The sequence below is a fragment of the Apteryx rowi genome, unplaced genomic scaffold, assembly GCF_003343035.1.
Source record: "Apteryx rowi isolate R43461 unplaced genomic scaffold, aptRow1 scaffold_3, whole genome shotgun sequence".
Classification (NCBI taxonomy): domain Eukaryota; kingdom Metazoa; phylum Chordata; class Aves; order Apterygiformes; family Apterygidae; genus Apteryx; species Apteryx rowi.
The window spans coordinates 7,805,742-7,821,203 of NW_020449418.1; the positions used below are offsets into that span (position 1 = coordinate 7,805,742).

The 15,462-nt window shown below is 46.3% G+C and overlaps 1 protein-coding gene across 3 annotated transcripts in view; it reads right to left on the bottom strand.

The window, feature by feature from the left end:
* Positions 1–528: 528 nt before the first annotated feature.
* ARMH3 (armadillo-like helical domain containing 3) overlaps positions 529–15,462 on the bottom strand; it is a 126,800-nt gene continuing 111,866 nt past the window's right edge. For 2 of the 3 annotated variants that reach the window (XM_026069579.1, XM_026069580.1), the window contains exons 25-26: positions 6,779–6,895; positions 529–1,006 (exon numbers count right to left, since the gene is read on the bottom strand). In XM_026069579.1, the coding sequence (XP_025925364.1) occupies positions 914–1,006; positions 6,779–6,895 (210 nt within the window). In that variant the 3' untranslated portion in view covers positions 529–913. Of the gene's footprint in view, positions 1,007–6,778; positions 6,896–12,075; positions 12,170–15,462 lie in introns of those variants that run through there. The other variant, XM_026069581.1, reaches the window with a different exon arrangement.

The following is a 15,462-nucleotide window of genomic DNA, read 5'->3' on the forward strand; positions in this document are numbered from 1 at the left end:
TCGCAATGCAGTCTCTGATGGGCAATAAAGGGAGTAGGAGGAAGGAGTCCATCTCTCCCCTGCCCCATGAAAGTGGAACATCTAAAAAAAAATTCCCAACAACCTTAGAAACAGCAGAGATGAGATGAGCTACCGGAAGCAACAGTGACCCCAACCAAAGCTGGTCTGAATTACAAAGTGCTCTGTTTGATGACCCATATCCTTGCATACTGGCTCAGACTGAATCCTATAAGTCAACAACCTTGGAGGCAAAATTTCTCCTCCAGTAATTTGAGGACTTGGTTCAATCTATACCTTCTGACACCAGGATCCAACAGTAAGCAGGGACTGCTCCTTAAGGAATCTGTTTTATATCCCCAAACCATTCCCAAGGATATTGAAACCAATTGCAGGATGGCAGTGGATTTGACCTACAGTGTTGGAGGAAGGATTGATCCAGGCTGACTGTAAAAAATGGCCTTTACTGGGCCAGTAAAGAGCTGGGCAGAGAGCTTTCCCATAGAGCAGGCGAGCAATCTCAACCCAGAATTGCCTCACACAACTGGACTGGTTTTATTGTTTTGGTTGTGAGCTTTCCTCAGCTCTGCTACAAAGATTTTCTGCATCTTCCCTGAGGCTGCAGAGGGAATCTCCCATTGCTACTCGACAGGAACAGCTGCCCACCCCCATGGCACCTTGCAAAATTGCTCCCTCCTCCTCCTCCTCAACATGGCAATCACCTCTCCTTAGCCACAGTCCTGTTGAAACACACGCCTTTGGGATCAAACACACAGCAGCAAGGCTATCCCCCCCAGAAGAAATGCAGTCCCACTATGCAGGCGGAAGGCAAGGTGCAACCGGCTGCAGATCTGTAGTGTCCCTGCCCAGACAGGCCCTTCTCTGGTCAGCCCTGCACAGCGGTTGTGCCCCAGCTTCAAGAGATCGTGGAGAATTCCTTCAGCAGGAGTTCCTGGCTCAGCGTGTTGAAAGCAAGGTTCTTCCTCACGTTAATGCTGATGGACCGAACCTGACAAAGACAAAACAAGACAATTTAGCCAAGAGACTTCTCTTTGCTCCCAGTGAGCACAGCAACTTTGACACTGCCGACTTCTTTGTTCAGCATGGAACTGTTTTGCATGCCGTAATAGCCTCAGAGAACTTGCTGCAGCCAATTCTCATTGAGGTTCTAGCTTAGCAAGAAATCCCTGAGGATAAGCTGCTTGCTGGAATAACAGGAGTGTCTGCAGTGACGTCCTAGCAAGGAGAGCAAATTCCCAGGGAGGCAGGGATCAGAGAGAATTCTCTGCCTCGATGCATGAGCTAGCATGACCTGATGAGTTTCCTGTACTAGAGCAAAGGGATGGGGAAAGTCAGCACTTCTAGGATGCAATCAGAAGAGCATTTTCTGCCAGCGCCCATTGGAGTGCTAGCTGGTGTTCTGGCTGAATGCAAGGGCACAGTCACTATCCTGCTCCAAGTCTGATACACCAGGCATAGCTACACTGCAGAGCCAAGAATCTGGAGTCAAGGAAAGGAGAGAAGCCATGCTACTGTGCTGTAAACATGAGTTATAGCCCAAGCTGGTGGAAAATGCACGCAGCTGGCTCCACGGGTTTGGAGCCAGCTGTGTGCATTTTGTGCTGAGTGCCTTACACTGGATCACCAGCTATTTCTGAAGAAGCATCCTTATCCTTTTAACGATGCCCAGGCTTATGGTCACCTGCACAGGCTGCAAGCAGGAACTGGACAGCCTTGTTGCATAGCAGCTTCCCTTCCCCCTTCGTGTGTGCAGACGCATTGGCCGAAGACGCGGGCCCCAGACTGGGCTCAGTCTCAGCTGTGCTCGGCAACGAGAAAACAAAGTCAAACATCATCTGTGTCAGTGACTGTGCAGCAGTGACAGAAAGCAAAACTGACACAAGCTCATCCAAACAATGGGATTACAGTTCCCAGAGACTTGGAGCCTGTGATAAGGTTGTTGCTGACCTGGTTAGTGTTTCATGCCTTTTAAAAGCATTGGGGGATTAAATAGAAGCAGAATGAGGAATAGAACAGTTAGGGCTGGAAGAGCAAGTTAGTGTTTATACAGTTGAGGGTCCCACTTGCCGTCCTGGTGAAAAGGAGGGGAAGGGCAGAAAGCTCCCAAAGGGCAGAATGGGTAAAAGACAGGGGGAAACAAATCAAAACATGGAAGGTTAAAAGGGAAAGTTGTGAAATGAACCCCAGTGAGCCTCATTGCTAACGCAGACCCTAACAACCTGAGCAAACAAGCACAAATGTTTGTGCTTAAAGTCAGAGTATTTAAGTGGTTTGCACTGGGCTTTGTCCCTCTTCTAGGAGACAGGAGCCCTGCTGATAAGATTTGTCCCATTCCTACCGATGGCTCCCCACATCAGTGATCAAGCCCACTCTGACAAGGGGCAAACACAAGGCTAAAGAGGCATGAAGAGTCCTCTGCCCTCAAGAGTGCGACTGCCTGCAGAAAAGGGATGCCCAAAGCAGGGTGTAGCTCATACCCCTATTCTGACCAGCAGCATTCCCATGGGTCCCAGCAGCAGAAAGAAAAATCAGAAATGAGGTCCTGGCCTCAGGAACTGCTGCCAGGGCCAAGGCATCAGTAGTAGATGATGTCCAGTTCACAAACATCCAAGGTCTCTAGGAAGGATGAGGTGTCAGCCCCTACAAGCCCAGAGGGGGAGGCTGGAGGGACACACCATGAGAGCAGAGGGCTCAGCAGAAATTGTAGCTGCAGGGCAGAGCCCAAGAAATTCAGCTGGTTTAGTCTGCAAAAAGGTTTAGGAGGAACAGAGCAAACACCCTCCCATATGTAAAATGAGGTCAGAAAGAGAACAGTGAGTAATATTTCTCTGGCTCCCCAGGGATGGGGCAAGAAATATTTAGCTTAATTTAAAACTAAGAAGATTTACATTGGAAAAGAGGAAATACTTCCAACTCTAAGAGTTGTGAAGAAGTGGAATAGATTACCTGGGGCTGAGGTGGTGGTATCACCACCTTCAAGACAACTCCAGGTTTTAAGAGGAACTTCAACACATACTTTGGTCAAGAGTGGTCTAGATGGAGTTGGATCTGCTTTAACACAAGTTTGAGAGAAGAGAGGACATGATTACAGCACACAAGATGGCCCTGTCATTTCCATAAATCTCTTCGCAGTGTTTCCCCTGCTCTGAGCCAACAAGCTCAAAAGGTAAGAAAAGCCCAAATTAGAGTTAAATCAATTTATCTCCAGCACCAAGGCTCAGCATAGGGAGCTGGGGCTCATCTCTTTTTTGGAGTTGGAAGAGCAGACAGTGACACAGGAGGGTGTCAGCCCATAACAAGGAGAAACTTCAGATGCTTCCTGCAGCCTGGCTAAGCTGCTCCATTTGTGAGGCTACACCCCAGGAGTCCTCCTAACTGGAGGAGCGCAGGAGTTCAGGTCTGGCTGCCAATGTGAAAGCTACCAGAACTCTTTGGAGTGGCTTATATAAGGGGCCAAAAAACAGCCTTAAAAAGTAAGCTCACAGCTTTAACATTTACTTTACAAGGAAATAAAAGTGGAGCCTGTGTCCTCTCTTGCTTCTGTATGGAGCACGCTGGGGCCGAAAGATTCTAAAATTTCTTTTCTCCCTGTTAGCAACTCAGGTCACATTTAACCTGCAGACTTTGAAGAAATGGGAAATTCATGAAATGCTGACATCACCTGCAGAGCAAACAATGAGCAAATGAAAGAAAGAATGAATCAGGGAGCATTAGCTATGTGAGGAAAACATGATTTAATATAGGGTTTGTATCATTATAGCTGGACTTGTGCAATGCTGTAAGGGCACTCCTATTTTGGAGTAAGTCACATCAATTAAACCTGTTTCCAATCAACAAGCCACTCTTAAGGAACACGTACAATCGGAGGAAGGTTTACACTGACTACTATACCTAATTAAAAGTCAAATTAGTGTAATTTCCTCTGCAGAAATCAATCTCTAATCAGACTATTTTGAGACTCTGTTGAAACCTATCTAACTGTAAAGACAGCGAACATTTTGGAAAGATGCTGAACCTTTCTACACATTCCTGCAGCTGCAATGTGAGGCTCCAAAAGCCCACATCCATACCACTCCCTCTAGGAAAAGTAGCACAGACCTGAAATGACATACCCAAGGTTTCAAAGAAAAACTGTTAGGAAACTTCCAAACTTCCTTCCTTTATTCCCCTCAAAGGCAGCATAACAGGCCAGAAAACCCAATTGATAAAACTCTCTGCACATCACCTTCAACCACAATGTGGCTGCAGTATCGCAGGCCTTTGAAAACTTCTTTGAAAAGGGAATGGGAGAAGAAAGGAGATTTTTCTCTGGGATTTGCAAGAAAGAGCAGCGCAGAGGCAAAGCAAGAGAAGCAAAGCAGTGCATTAGCAAAGCATGTCAACGGAGTAAGAACAAGATTTCTACACATAAAGGAGCCAAGGGAATGGCTTGGGGAAGTTTCAGCTCACCCACTTAATGGGAGCATAGAGAGATGAAAAGAAGGCTAAAAAGGAAAATGGTTCCTGCATGTCATTCCCCACTGAGAAGAATTTGCTTTAATGCAGTCACACGGATAGAGAGGGATAAGTAAACCAAGGAGAAACTGGAAGGCGTATTTGCAAACAGCTCCTGTTCAGGAGGCCTGATGGAAACCTGCAGGTCACCCCCAGCCCTGCTCCTCTAGCAGAGCACATGAAAATTGCAGCAACTTCATGCTGCCCCCTCTGTCAAATCCTGCAACTCCCACCAGTAAAACACAACGCACTGGGCAGAGAAACGTTATCCAACATCAGACCAGCGACAAAGGCTGAAGTAAAGATAGAGAGGCCTGGAAAAGAGCAAGCCAACTACCTATTTTGAAGAGTTCACAGGGAGGGCAGTGCAGACTAGAGCATTTTAATGGTAGTCCTTGATGAGTTGTTAGAACAATTAATAAAGTCATCAGCTTCTGCGTACCTAGAGGCAAAACAGCGCAGAGGACAGGGGGCCAAGCTGGGTTTGCTGAAGACAAATCATATCATATCATGTTGATTTCTCTTTGTGGAGGGAACAGCTTAATGGAATGCAGGGGATTTTCTGTAGCTATCAGTAAAGAACATTTAATAGGGTCCCAATTCTCAGTGCATCTAGAGAAATGTGGATTAAACAGATTCACAACTGGGTCAATCGGCACATTTAGACAGTAATTATTCAGGCTTTTATATGCTCTTGAGGAGAGGGTCCCAGGGGCACCTGGACTGGTAATTTTCAGAAGGGAGTAGAGGAATTGACTGGATTATGCTAAGCAGATTCTTAAATGACATAAAATTGGGAAGGATCACAGGGATTGCAAAAAACATCAGGCTAGGAAGAAAATTTTAGCTGAAGTGTTTTGTAGCTGTGAGGTTCTTAGGACTAAGAGTGCCATTTTAATCAATCAGCATGATCAGCCTGTGTTTCTGCCAGGCCAGGTGGAAAGTGGGGCACGCAGGAAGCAAGGCAGTCACATGGCCAAGAGGCTGGGGAAGGAGAAACCGGCTGAGGGGAGCAGGAGCCCTTGGGACAGAACAGATGACAACAAACATGAATGTGCCTTTTTTCCAGGGTACAGTAATGGGAGAAACCTATGTCATATGGAGGCTATAGCCAAAGCTCTTTGTACGTATTCCAGATATGATACCAGACAGCAAACCAGAGAGACAGGAACAGGCACAGAAGAGCACCAAAAAATGGCATTACAGTGATCACAAGCAATAGTTGCCCATACTCTGCCCAATGGCAGTAATGTGATGACCTTAAAACCATTAAAAGGTTAAAAAGCATCCTGTAGAAGGAAACAAAAGCAATTCAGGCATGCTTGTTCTGGAGCAGAGGAGACAGAGAGGCATAACGTTCCAAAACTCATGCAGGCTCGTGATGGAGTGGGCAGGCATCAATTACTCATCAATCAGCAAGGACAGAGCTGGAAGAGAGAATCAGCTCTCAAACTGGTGAAGAAAGCTGCCAGAGTTAGAGATCTCTCCCCTCACTGAAGCAGTAATGACTCAAAGGCGAGGAAAAAAGACTCCCCTCAGAGATAACTAGCCACTACAAAAACATTGGCTCCCTGGTAGGGGGCAACCATTGGGCAAGAAAATACCTTCACCAAATCACTGTGCCCCAGCTCTCTGGAGCTGGATGAGCAAGCTGGCTTACTGAAAAATACAACTGCCAATCCAAATTATTTGGATTCAGTTCTGTCATAGTTTTGTTATTTCTGTGGAGCTTTGCACCATTAGACCTCTCGTCTAGCAGGAGAAGCCATTTCTAGGGAACACTTTTGCTTTCTTTGCTGGGGACCCCATTCTGCGAGGGCTGGAGGAAAGCAACGAGCAGGTAGGTGTTGGACCGGCATCACATATTCTGCTCAGCCCCATGCTTTGTGGCCCCTTAACAACCGTAAAAAGACTTTAAGTTGGTCTGCCTGATGAACCCAAGGCAGGAGCACTCTGCTTTTCCACCATGCAAACTTACCACTACAAAGTGTGCTAGATCACCATGGCGAAAAGAAGGGACAGAGATTGACTGGCCATTTGCTGACCCTGAGCAGCCTGATGGTTCCTCCCCAGCCAGGCACTGCAGGGCAGGAGCTTTCAGATCAGTTGAGACACACAATGTCTGTTCAGATCCTGTTGCCGCCCCATCTCCAGAGGCAGCTCAGTGGAGGTACAGGGCTGCTCAGTACCCCAAATGCCACTGCACAGGCCACAAGCAAAAGCTTTGGAAAGGGGTTGTTCTTTCTGTACAATCAGGGCAGCTTACCAGCTCTTTGAAGAAGGCAGCCTCTTTATGCTGTTCTGAGTAGCGCTCATACTGGTCCAGTCCATCCTGCAGCTTCAGGGTCAGTGTGTCATAGTTGGACCGTACCACTTCCAAAACCTGCCAGAGACAACCAAATACAGCAGAGGAGTCAGTATCCACAGATGTCTCAGCACAGGAGGAGCAAGGCTGAGATAAATCACAGCTCTGGCACCTGTTTTTCAACACAAATGGCTTTAACGGCCAATATTTAGAACATGAGTAACAACACGGAGGTGGGCACTAGAAATCTTCCTAATGCCAGTAAGGAACAGCACTCAAATTTACAGAGTTTCTCCATTCATAAGAATAGAGTATCAGTCTATAACCACGACAGCAGCAGTTTTCCAAATACTATCCTGTCACCAGGAAAAGCAGACATGATCTTATTAAATGAAGGAGCTAATTACCATGTGTACACCCAAATGTAACACAATAGGCACTACACAAACACAGGTCTGTCTGACCCCTTGGTCCCACAATGCTAGTTTTGCCAGCACACCTCCCTCCTGGCTTGCTAATCACCATTCACAATCTGCTTAACTGCCAGCTTCTGCAGCTGCTCAGGTCAGCGTCCATGCAGAGTACTGCACTTCTCTGCTGATAGGAAAAAATTTGATAGACAGTAAGATAAGACCAAGTCTGTTATGAATTTTGGTATTAGAAACAGGTGGAGCATCACATCCAGGTCTTCCTGCCCAGTAGGTATTGTTTTATTACCTGCCTTCACTGCAACTGAAGCACTCCAGCTTACATTACTACCTCACTCTGCTCCCAACACAGGGCTATGCTTGTAAATTTGTAGTTATACTTCTCCGTCCTTTTGAACTATTCATTTTCCTAACTAGGGAACACCAAGGGTGGCTCCCACAATGCGTTTTAGCTTCATAGCACTGCATGGACAAACTTGCTCCTCAAAGCATTTGTGAGATGGTAAATAATGATGATCTTCCTACCAGGAACCGTACAGCTCAGCACTTCTGGGCAAAACATATGCTCAAAACAATTCTCTTAAACACCTGAACTTCTTTTCTTAGGCTGTTACCATTTGATCTCAGAGCTAAACAGAAGCACAGACAGAATATCAACATATGAGGTTTGCATTACAGTAGCCCCTGCCCATTAAAAGCCTCAGCCAGGAGGACTGCATGGGGAGCAAGGTGCGAAGGAAAAGGGCCCTGCCCTTTCACAGCTCAATTGAAATCCTAAGAAAGGTATTGCAGAGGGCTGAAGACAACAAACTGTGACCAGGACAATAAGGGACCCCCTCTACTTCTCTTCTTGTCCTCCTCACAATGTAAATGCTACCCTCAATTGTCCTTTTAGCCAGTTGGCAGCTCCTGCCCCCCCCTTACATGATTGAACTGTACCCTTCTATCTTTCACTCTGTAACTTGCTTAGGATTCCTTCAAAAGCTTTTTTCCCCGGCTTTTCTCCGCCAAACTCTGCACATGACAGCAGGACACAGACATTCATGCAAACACTTAGAAATGGGGTAGGACCCGAGGTCCTGCTAAGAGAGAGACCACAGGGTTTAATAAGGGCATCATCCAAATGATGGACTGGGGGAAAAAGGGGCCTAAAAGTGAGATGGTCACACAGCCCTTTGCAGCTCAGCTGTCCTCTAGCATTGCAGAGGCAAGACAGGGGTAAGAACTGGTGTTTTGTAAGGTTATTTGAGAACAGCCTGTCAGTATCCTGCTGCTGCAAGAGCATGCAGCCTCCACTCCAGACAGACTGATTTCCTAATTCTGTTTGTCAGCTCTGCTGGCAGAGAGGAAGAGTCCTGCAATAACACCCATCTACAAATTTGGTCATGTCCTCTTGTTCTTATGAGGAGAGGTTGTGAAAAGCATCAGAGCCAAGAGCAATGATGAATGAAACAGGCCTGGAATGGGAATAACTTACTCTGGGATGCAACTATCCAGCAGGGATGGAGAGTAATAGTATAATGCACCTTCTTCTGAGCAGTAAAGTATCTAGCAGCTTGCATGAATCAGAGGGCTATCCTCTTGCCACTTTGAGGAATGCACAGTGGTCAAGATTAATAACATGCAGAGAAGAAACCCTTTTTGAAAGGTGAGGAGCAGAACAGGCTTCTCTAGCAGTAACTCACAGAGCAGAGGCATTTTACCCAGGGCTGTCCCGCTCCACAGGAGCCCTCCCTTGTGTCCCTCTTTACTCCTCTGCACGCGCCTGTGCCCCCATGCACACAGCCAGGCATGGTGCCACGTCAGCGTGCCCAGACAACAGATGTACACGTTCTTCCGTGAAGCAGCAGGACTCCTCCTTGCCTGCTCTGAGTAGAGGTGTCCTCAGACACTCAACAGGGGCACCCTCAGAGCGTGGTGAGCAGCAAGTCTTGTAAGCAGCACCCTTTCAATCAGCCCTCCTCTATCTCCTCTGAGAGGAGAAAGGGAAAGGATTAAGGTTGATGCTCCAGTAGGACAACAGGGAAGGAGCAAAAGGCCCAATAGCCTGTACTGTGTTATCCACTCCTTATCACATCCTCTGTAAAGAGCTTGAGATCAGCTTATCCCGTTATCTATGTATTTTCATTGTCTGGCACTCCCTATCTCCTTCAATTATGAAATAACTTAAAAAGAAAGAGTAAGTTAAAAATAAACAGCTTCTCTTCACTACCAGATAATTTCCCTTTCTTGCTGCTAATGAGGAAAAACGCTATGTGGGATCTGAGATAAACCCACTCACAGATCATTTTGTTTCATACCTTGTAATGGATGGGAACTGTTACTGAGATTAGGACCTGCCATTCTTGAGATGGTTACATCTGCTCTTTAAGATGCTAGATAGAGAGAAGTGAAGAGCAGCAGAAGGTATTAAGAGTATCTAGTATGATGGTTTGAAAGGCATCATCTTTCTACACAAGTGACAAAAACTCACACCCTCTGTGCAACAGAGGATTGCATGTTAGCCTCCATCACCCCCCCCTTTTTTTTTTTTTTTTTAACTACACACTACTTTGACTTTTGTTCAAGAAAACTATTGAAAGAACAACATCCTTTTGCCTTAAACATATGATATCTTTATCTGCATCTTTCCATCAGTTACAAAAGACTTAGAAGAATTTAATTCTGAGATTGAAGCATTTCTCTTTTAAGGTCGTCTGACCTGCTTTTCATGGAAGTCTCTAAGGAAAACTAGAAAACATTGATTCCAAGATGGTGAAGTCTGAATAACTTAAAAGGGAACGGACTTTTAGCTGAATTCTTCTATGCTCATTTTAAAGTTGTTCAATTTTTAAAACCTCACAACCAGCTGGGAAAACAACACTTCTAATGTCAGGCAAGGGTAGAGGAAAATGGACTGTAGATGACTTCCAAGGAGCTTCTCAGCAAGCAACAGGGATGATAAGATGTGACATTCCTCACATTGCAAGGATAAATATACAGGGCAAACTTTAAAAAAAATTTTTACTCAGTCTTTACAAAGGAAAAAGACTAAATGAAAAGGAGTCGCAAGCTAAATCTCTTTTTGTAGGTTACCTTAGGAGGATCAGAATCTCAAAAAACCAAGAGGACAGAAGTGAGCAACTCAGACATGGTCCAATACAAGCAAAATGAAGGCTGCTGAATTTCTCTCCCTGCAGCTACCTGCACCAGACCCAGAGGCTGCATTCTCCCATTTACTTCAGTGCAACATCCCAGAAAGCCATGGAGTTGCACTGCTGTAATTTAAAAACAATTTGTCATCAAATTAACCCACTGCTCCACTGCTCCCTGATTGCTTTATAGAAGTTCCAGAGAAACATTAGCAATTCAGTCCAGTGTGCATGCACCTCCAAACCCAGCCTATCAGGAACTGCTCCGAACAGCGAGTACTTCATGCAGCAGTGAGGATGATTCCATCTTCTTCCTGCAGCCACAGATGCTCAGGCCCCGTTACCCCCCTTCCCTGCCAACACAGACAGCTTGGGACCAGACGCATCCTCCTTGGGTAATATAAAAGGGGGTGGCATCCAACAGAGCAGCCAACATGGGGCTCAGCCCTCTGCAGAATCCCACCCATCCCATGCTGCTACACCCATAGGAACAGGATTATTTTTACAGAGGTTTTGAATTCCTAACTTTGCTGTATCCTGCAGTCCCAAGTTCACTGCTCCCTCCTCAGCTGGATGGAGTACCTCTGAAAAGTCAGCACATCCTGGCCACAAGCACTGGAACCAGTTCCTCCTGCCCTGAAATTTTTGTTTTCTACATTCAATACAGTCCATGCTTTGCCGTATCATCACCTACACGGTCTTCTCCTCACTGTGCCACAGCTGTTCCCTCTGACTGATCCTCAACAGAGCAGACTTATTGCACTGAGTGCAGAAGAGACTGGACCTTCTGGAATAGTTTGTTCTGGGGAAACTATGGGATCATATGCAGTAGTATCTGATCCCCATCCTGCCCACCTATAAAAGCATAGCCAGGAAGGAAACTAAGCTGACAATAAAATCTAATGGGCAACACAGAACTAGGGCCCATCTATCTGGCAGACAAAGCACACTTCGCTGATTAGTAGCTCTTTAACTTGCAGAATCTTTCATCATCTGCAAATACAGCCTGAGTTACTAAACCATAAAATTTAGAGAACTCCACCAATTCACTCCACTCTGCCACAGACCTAGTAGCAGAACAAAAAAGCTCTGAAATCCCAAATCCCATGCAGGTTTTGGGAAGCATGCATGGATAATTAGACAGCAAGAAGAGGAAAACAAGGCTCTACACTGTCTTTCTAATCAGTGCAGGAAAGGACAAGAATGCAATCAGCCAGCAACGCCACTAGGGCTTCTCATGCCCAAAAGATAGTCATTAGCTACGACGATGCCAAAGCAGCTGGAAAAGAACTGATTCTGTGATCTTGCACTAAGCAGAAGGAAAAAAGAAAAACCCGCTAGCCTGAAGTGCCCACACCAAACCCATGCATGAAGCCTTGCAGATCACAAGGATGGGGCACAGGGAGGCTCTCCAGATCAAGCCCTCCATCCTAGAGGGCAGAGCAGCAGGTCTTTGGGGACTAGCTGACCAAGACAACTAGTCAGAACATCATAGCTCAATCCTGATCAGCAGCATCTGGCACAGTGGGTCATGGGCTGGACTACCAAAGCAGAGGGTACAGCCCTAGGCACCAGGGAGCCTTCGCCAACAGCGCAGACGTCACACTCAGTGTGTGACACGAGGTACATAACGACCATCACTCACCAGTCCTACTGCAGGGACACAGCACAGGGGCCATGGGCAGGGGGTGGGAGAGAAAAAAAATGTTTCCTGTACTCTCTACAAAGGTGGTGGAGTTCCTATCACAGTCTGTGTATCATGGAGGGAATTGAGGCAGTCCCATCTCTGAACCCTAGGAAAAGGCCAAAATACCATGAGCAAACAGCAGTTTTGTCCTCTCAGCTCAGCAAAAGGAGGCTGTAGGAAAAAGGCATTTGGGTTTTCCTACTCCAGAAAAAGTCTGATGTGCATCTTACACTGGGGTCCTCAAAATGGCTTGTCCAATCCAAGTTTAGTACAAATCTTCCCATTTTGCCCCCACCAATCTGCACAAGCTACTCATAGTCCCAAAGTGTTTTTTTCTAGGGAATTCAACTGAATAGCAACATTTCTAATTGTAATGAACAGGCTGCTGCCGCCTTTACTACAAAGAGGCTGTTGCCTCTCCATAATAAAGTGACAGATAATTGACATAAATTTTACAACAGCGTCTTCTAATTAATACAGAAAGATTTTTTTTTTTTCCAAATGGCATCACGTGTCTCATAGAACAACTTAAAAACTGCTGATGCAGGCTGGAGTCTCTGCTGGAATTAATCTCCAGAAGCGCCAAAGACAAAGCGCATAACTAAATAATTAGAAGTTAAACAAAAAACAAACACACACTCAGCTGCCACATTTCCCAATAGACTCTGCCCAGATCCTGCTGCACTTGCCTCTGAAGCCCATTAGTCACGCCAGGCTCCTTCTCCCTTTCCTTTCAGTATCTGCAGGAGCTGAGTTCAGAGAGAGAGGATCCACTAAGGCTGCCAGTGCTACACACGAGTGCGAGAAGCAGCTCTCATTCACAGCCACTTCAAGGAAAGGACCCACCCTGAGCCAAGCAGCACCACAGAGCTTTTGTCTGACCCAACACTACCTTATCTTTGCCACTGTCCTAGAGCTAAATGCAATGCTAATGCTTTACTCTCACCACCACTCCCCAAGCTGATCAAGCTGAGGGTCTTAATTCCATTGAACACCAAGAGGAAGAGGAGGAGGATGTTGCTGGAGAGTCTAATAATTCAGATTCCCAGATTCAGCTTATGGCACACATCTACAAATCCAGAAGACACTGAGTGGGTCTGGTGCACACAGTGGGAAAGACGAAGATCTGAGCACGAGATGAAAGTGTAATCACTCCCCACATAAGCAGGTTGTGCAGCATGTTGTCACTCCTGCTCCAGTACCCCAGATCTGCTGCACTCGAGCAGCGGCTGCGTGTGCAACATGCAAGTGAAGGACCTACGACCCTCTCCTGCTGCTGGCAGAGAACATGAGGCTGATCAGACTAAGCCTGTAGCAGAGCCCCCACCAGCACATATAAACATCGCTCTTGGAGCAGGGAGAAGCATCCTGTCTGCCCTAAGGGCAGGAAAATCTCCTAGAAGGGGGATTTTTCCAACAGTAAAAAAAACTCAGCTAGCCCAAAAGATTAAGTGACAGCAGTGAAGGGCAAACCTGTCCTCTGAGGCATGAAATAGTACTGCACTGATGTGGGATGCACCTGCAACACTGGGTGGTAGGACAAGAGAGGGTATGTCTTGGGTCATAGGGGGGAGAAAGGTCTGCAGAGGTAGACTGAAGCCGGGGAGTGTTTGAGGGCAGAACCCTGTAGTCTGCAGTGGGACACTGGGGCCTCCTTCCTGCTCCATGATCCCATGGTAGATCACAGAGCAGCTGCCCAGGCGTCTCAGAACAGCTGTGGAGAAGCTGATGGGAACAGTCTCCTGTTCTGTGTCTAGGGCTAGACAGATTTACAAGGGTAAACAGGAGATAAGGAGAGAAGGCACCCTGGTTTACACTAAGAGACCCCTCACACATATTTCCCTCCTGGTTACTTATGTGCTTTTTATTTTGGGTCTGCTAATCCTCCAAGTGCTCAGCCCACCAGACATTAGCCACAAGGACACCCTGCGAATAGCAGCCTGGGAGCAAAGAGTCTTTGCTCACCAGTTTCTGCCCTTTATCCCTGGCAGTGACTCCTGGCAGCTGCTGGTAGCTCTGCTGTGTACACTGCACTGCTCTCTGTGCCTAGCCAAACACAAGGGAACATTAACTCTCTGTAGGCCACATACTTCCTGAGGGCTGCTTTTACTTATTTGCACCCAAGCGGTACTGAAATCTGGTCCTTGCTACTTCTCTACCTAAGGCAAAACATTCTGATGGTAGATAAAAAGATTTTTTATTTATTTATTTTTTTTACCTAGCAACATCAAGGAGGGACATTTCACACCCCTTTTTCCTTGTCTCAGCATAGAGCCATTCTGCTGGGCTCAGATGATTTACAGTAGCTCAGAATGTTTGTTCATTGATTTCACAGAGATCTATGATCTTTAAAGGAACAAGCCTACAAAGCTGACAGTTTCTATCCATGGAGTGGGAGGGTTTATTCTTTCTCCCCTGTCCACAGGTGCCTCCTCTAAGGATAAATAAGTTACAAGCTCACTCAGAAAATGGCTGTCATTCTATGAACTCTGCTAGCAGAAATGGCATCCTATTCTGGGACAGCAGTTCTCTCTTCCAGAAATGTTTTTAAGTCAAGATCTATTAGAAGCATGTGGTGTTCAACTCTATTTAGTGATGGGAAAAGACTCACTGACCCAGTCAACCTGGAAATCACACAGCTTTTAGAAATATCCCAGTAGTGTTAGACTAAACCTGTGGAGGACCTGAACTCAGACAAATACCCTGATACTCCCAATGAAGATGGGGGCATGAAGAAACAGAGTAGCAGGGATTTCTTCCCCTCCTACAGAAACCAGAAGTGAGTATCATTACCACTACCTGTTCCCTGTAGCAGCTAAATGATGTGCAGAGATGAAGACATTAAATGATATAAAACAGACTCTCACTGTCCGAGAAGAACAAAGACAAGCACGATTTATGCAACAGTCATACAGCCAACCCTGAATTCAAAGGAACTGCTGCATGTTAGGACTTTTCAGGACATGCTGAATAGTAGGTGACCCTGGCCTCTGAAGTGAAGACAGAGTCAGATCACACCAGATGGAACAAACTCAAATGCAGAAGTAGTGAAAGGAGAGGAAGCAAACAGCTCTGTAACTACAGATGGGCACAGCTGCGCCACATACACCTAGCTGTCTGGATCCAGTAYGATCACCTATTGTCAGTCGTGAGAAAGGAAAAGAAGATGCAGTGAAGACCATGAAGCACCTTTACTAGAAATACATAGTTACTGGGATACTAAGAAAAACCTCTACTTACAGCAGTACTGGAATGCATTGCCCTGGGAAGAGTCTGTCCCCAGGTGGTAAGAACCAGTTAGTCACACATCTGTCAGGAATGTTTTAGGTACAGCTGATCCTGCTAGAGGCAGAAGGATGGATTGCCAGCCTCTCGAGGGCTTCACATGGCCTGTTGGCA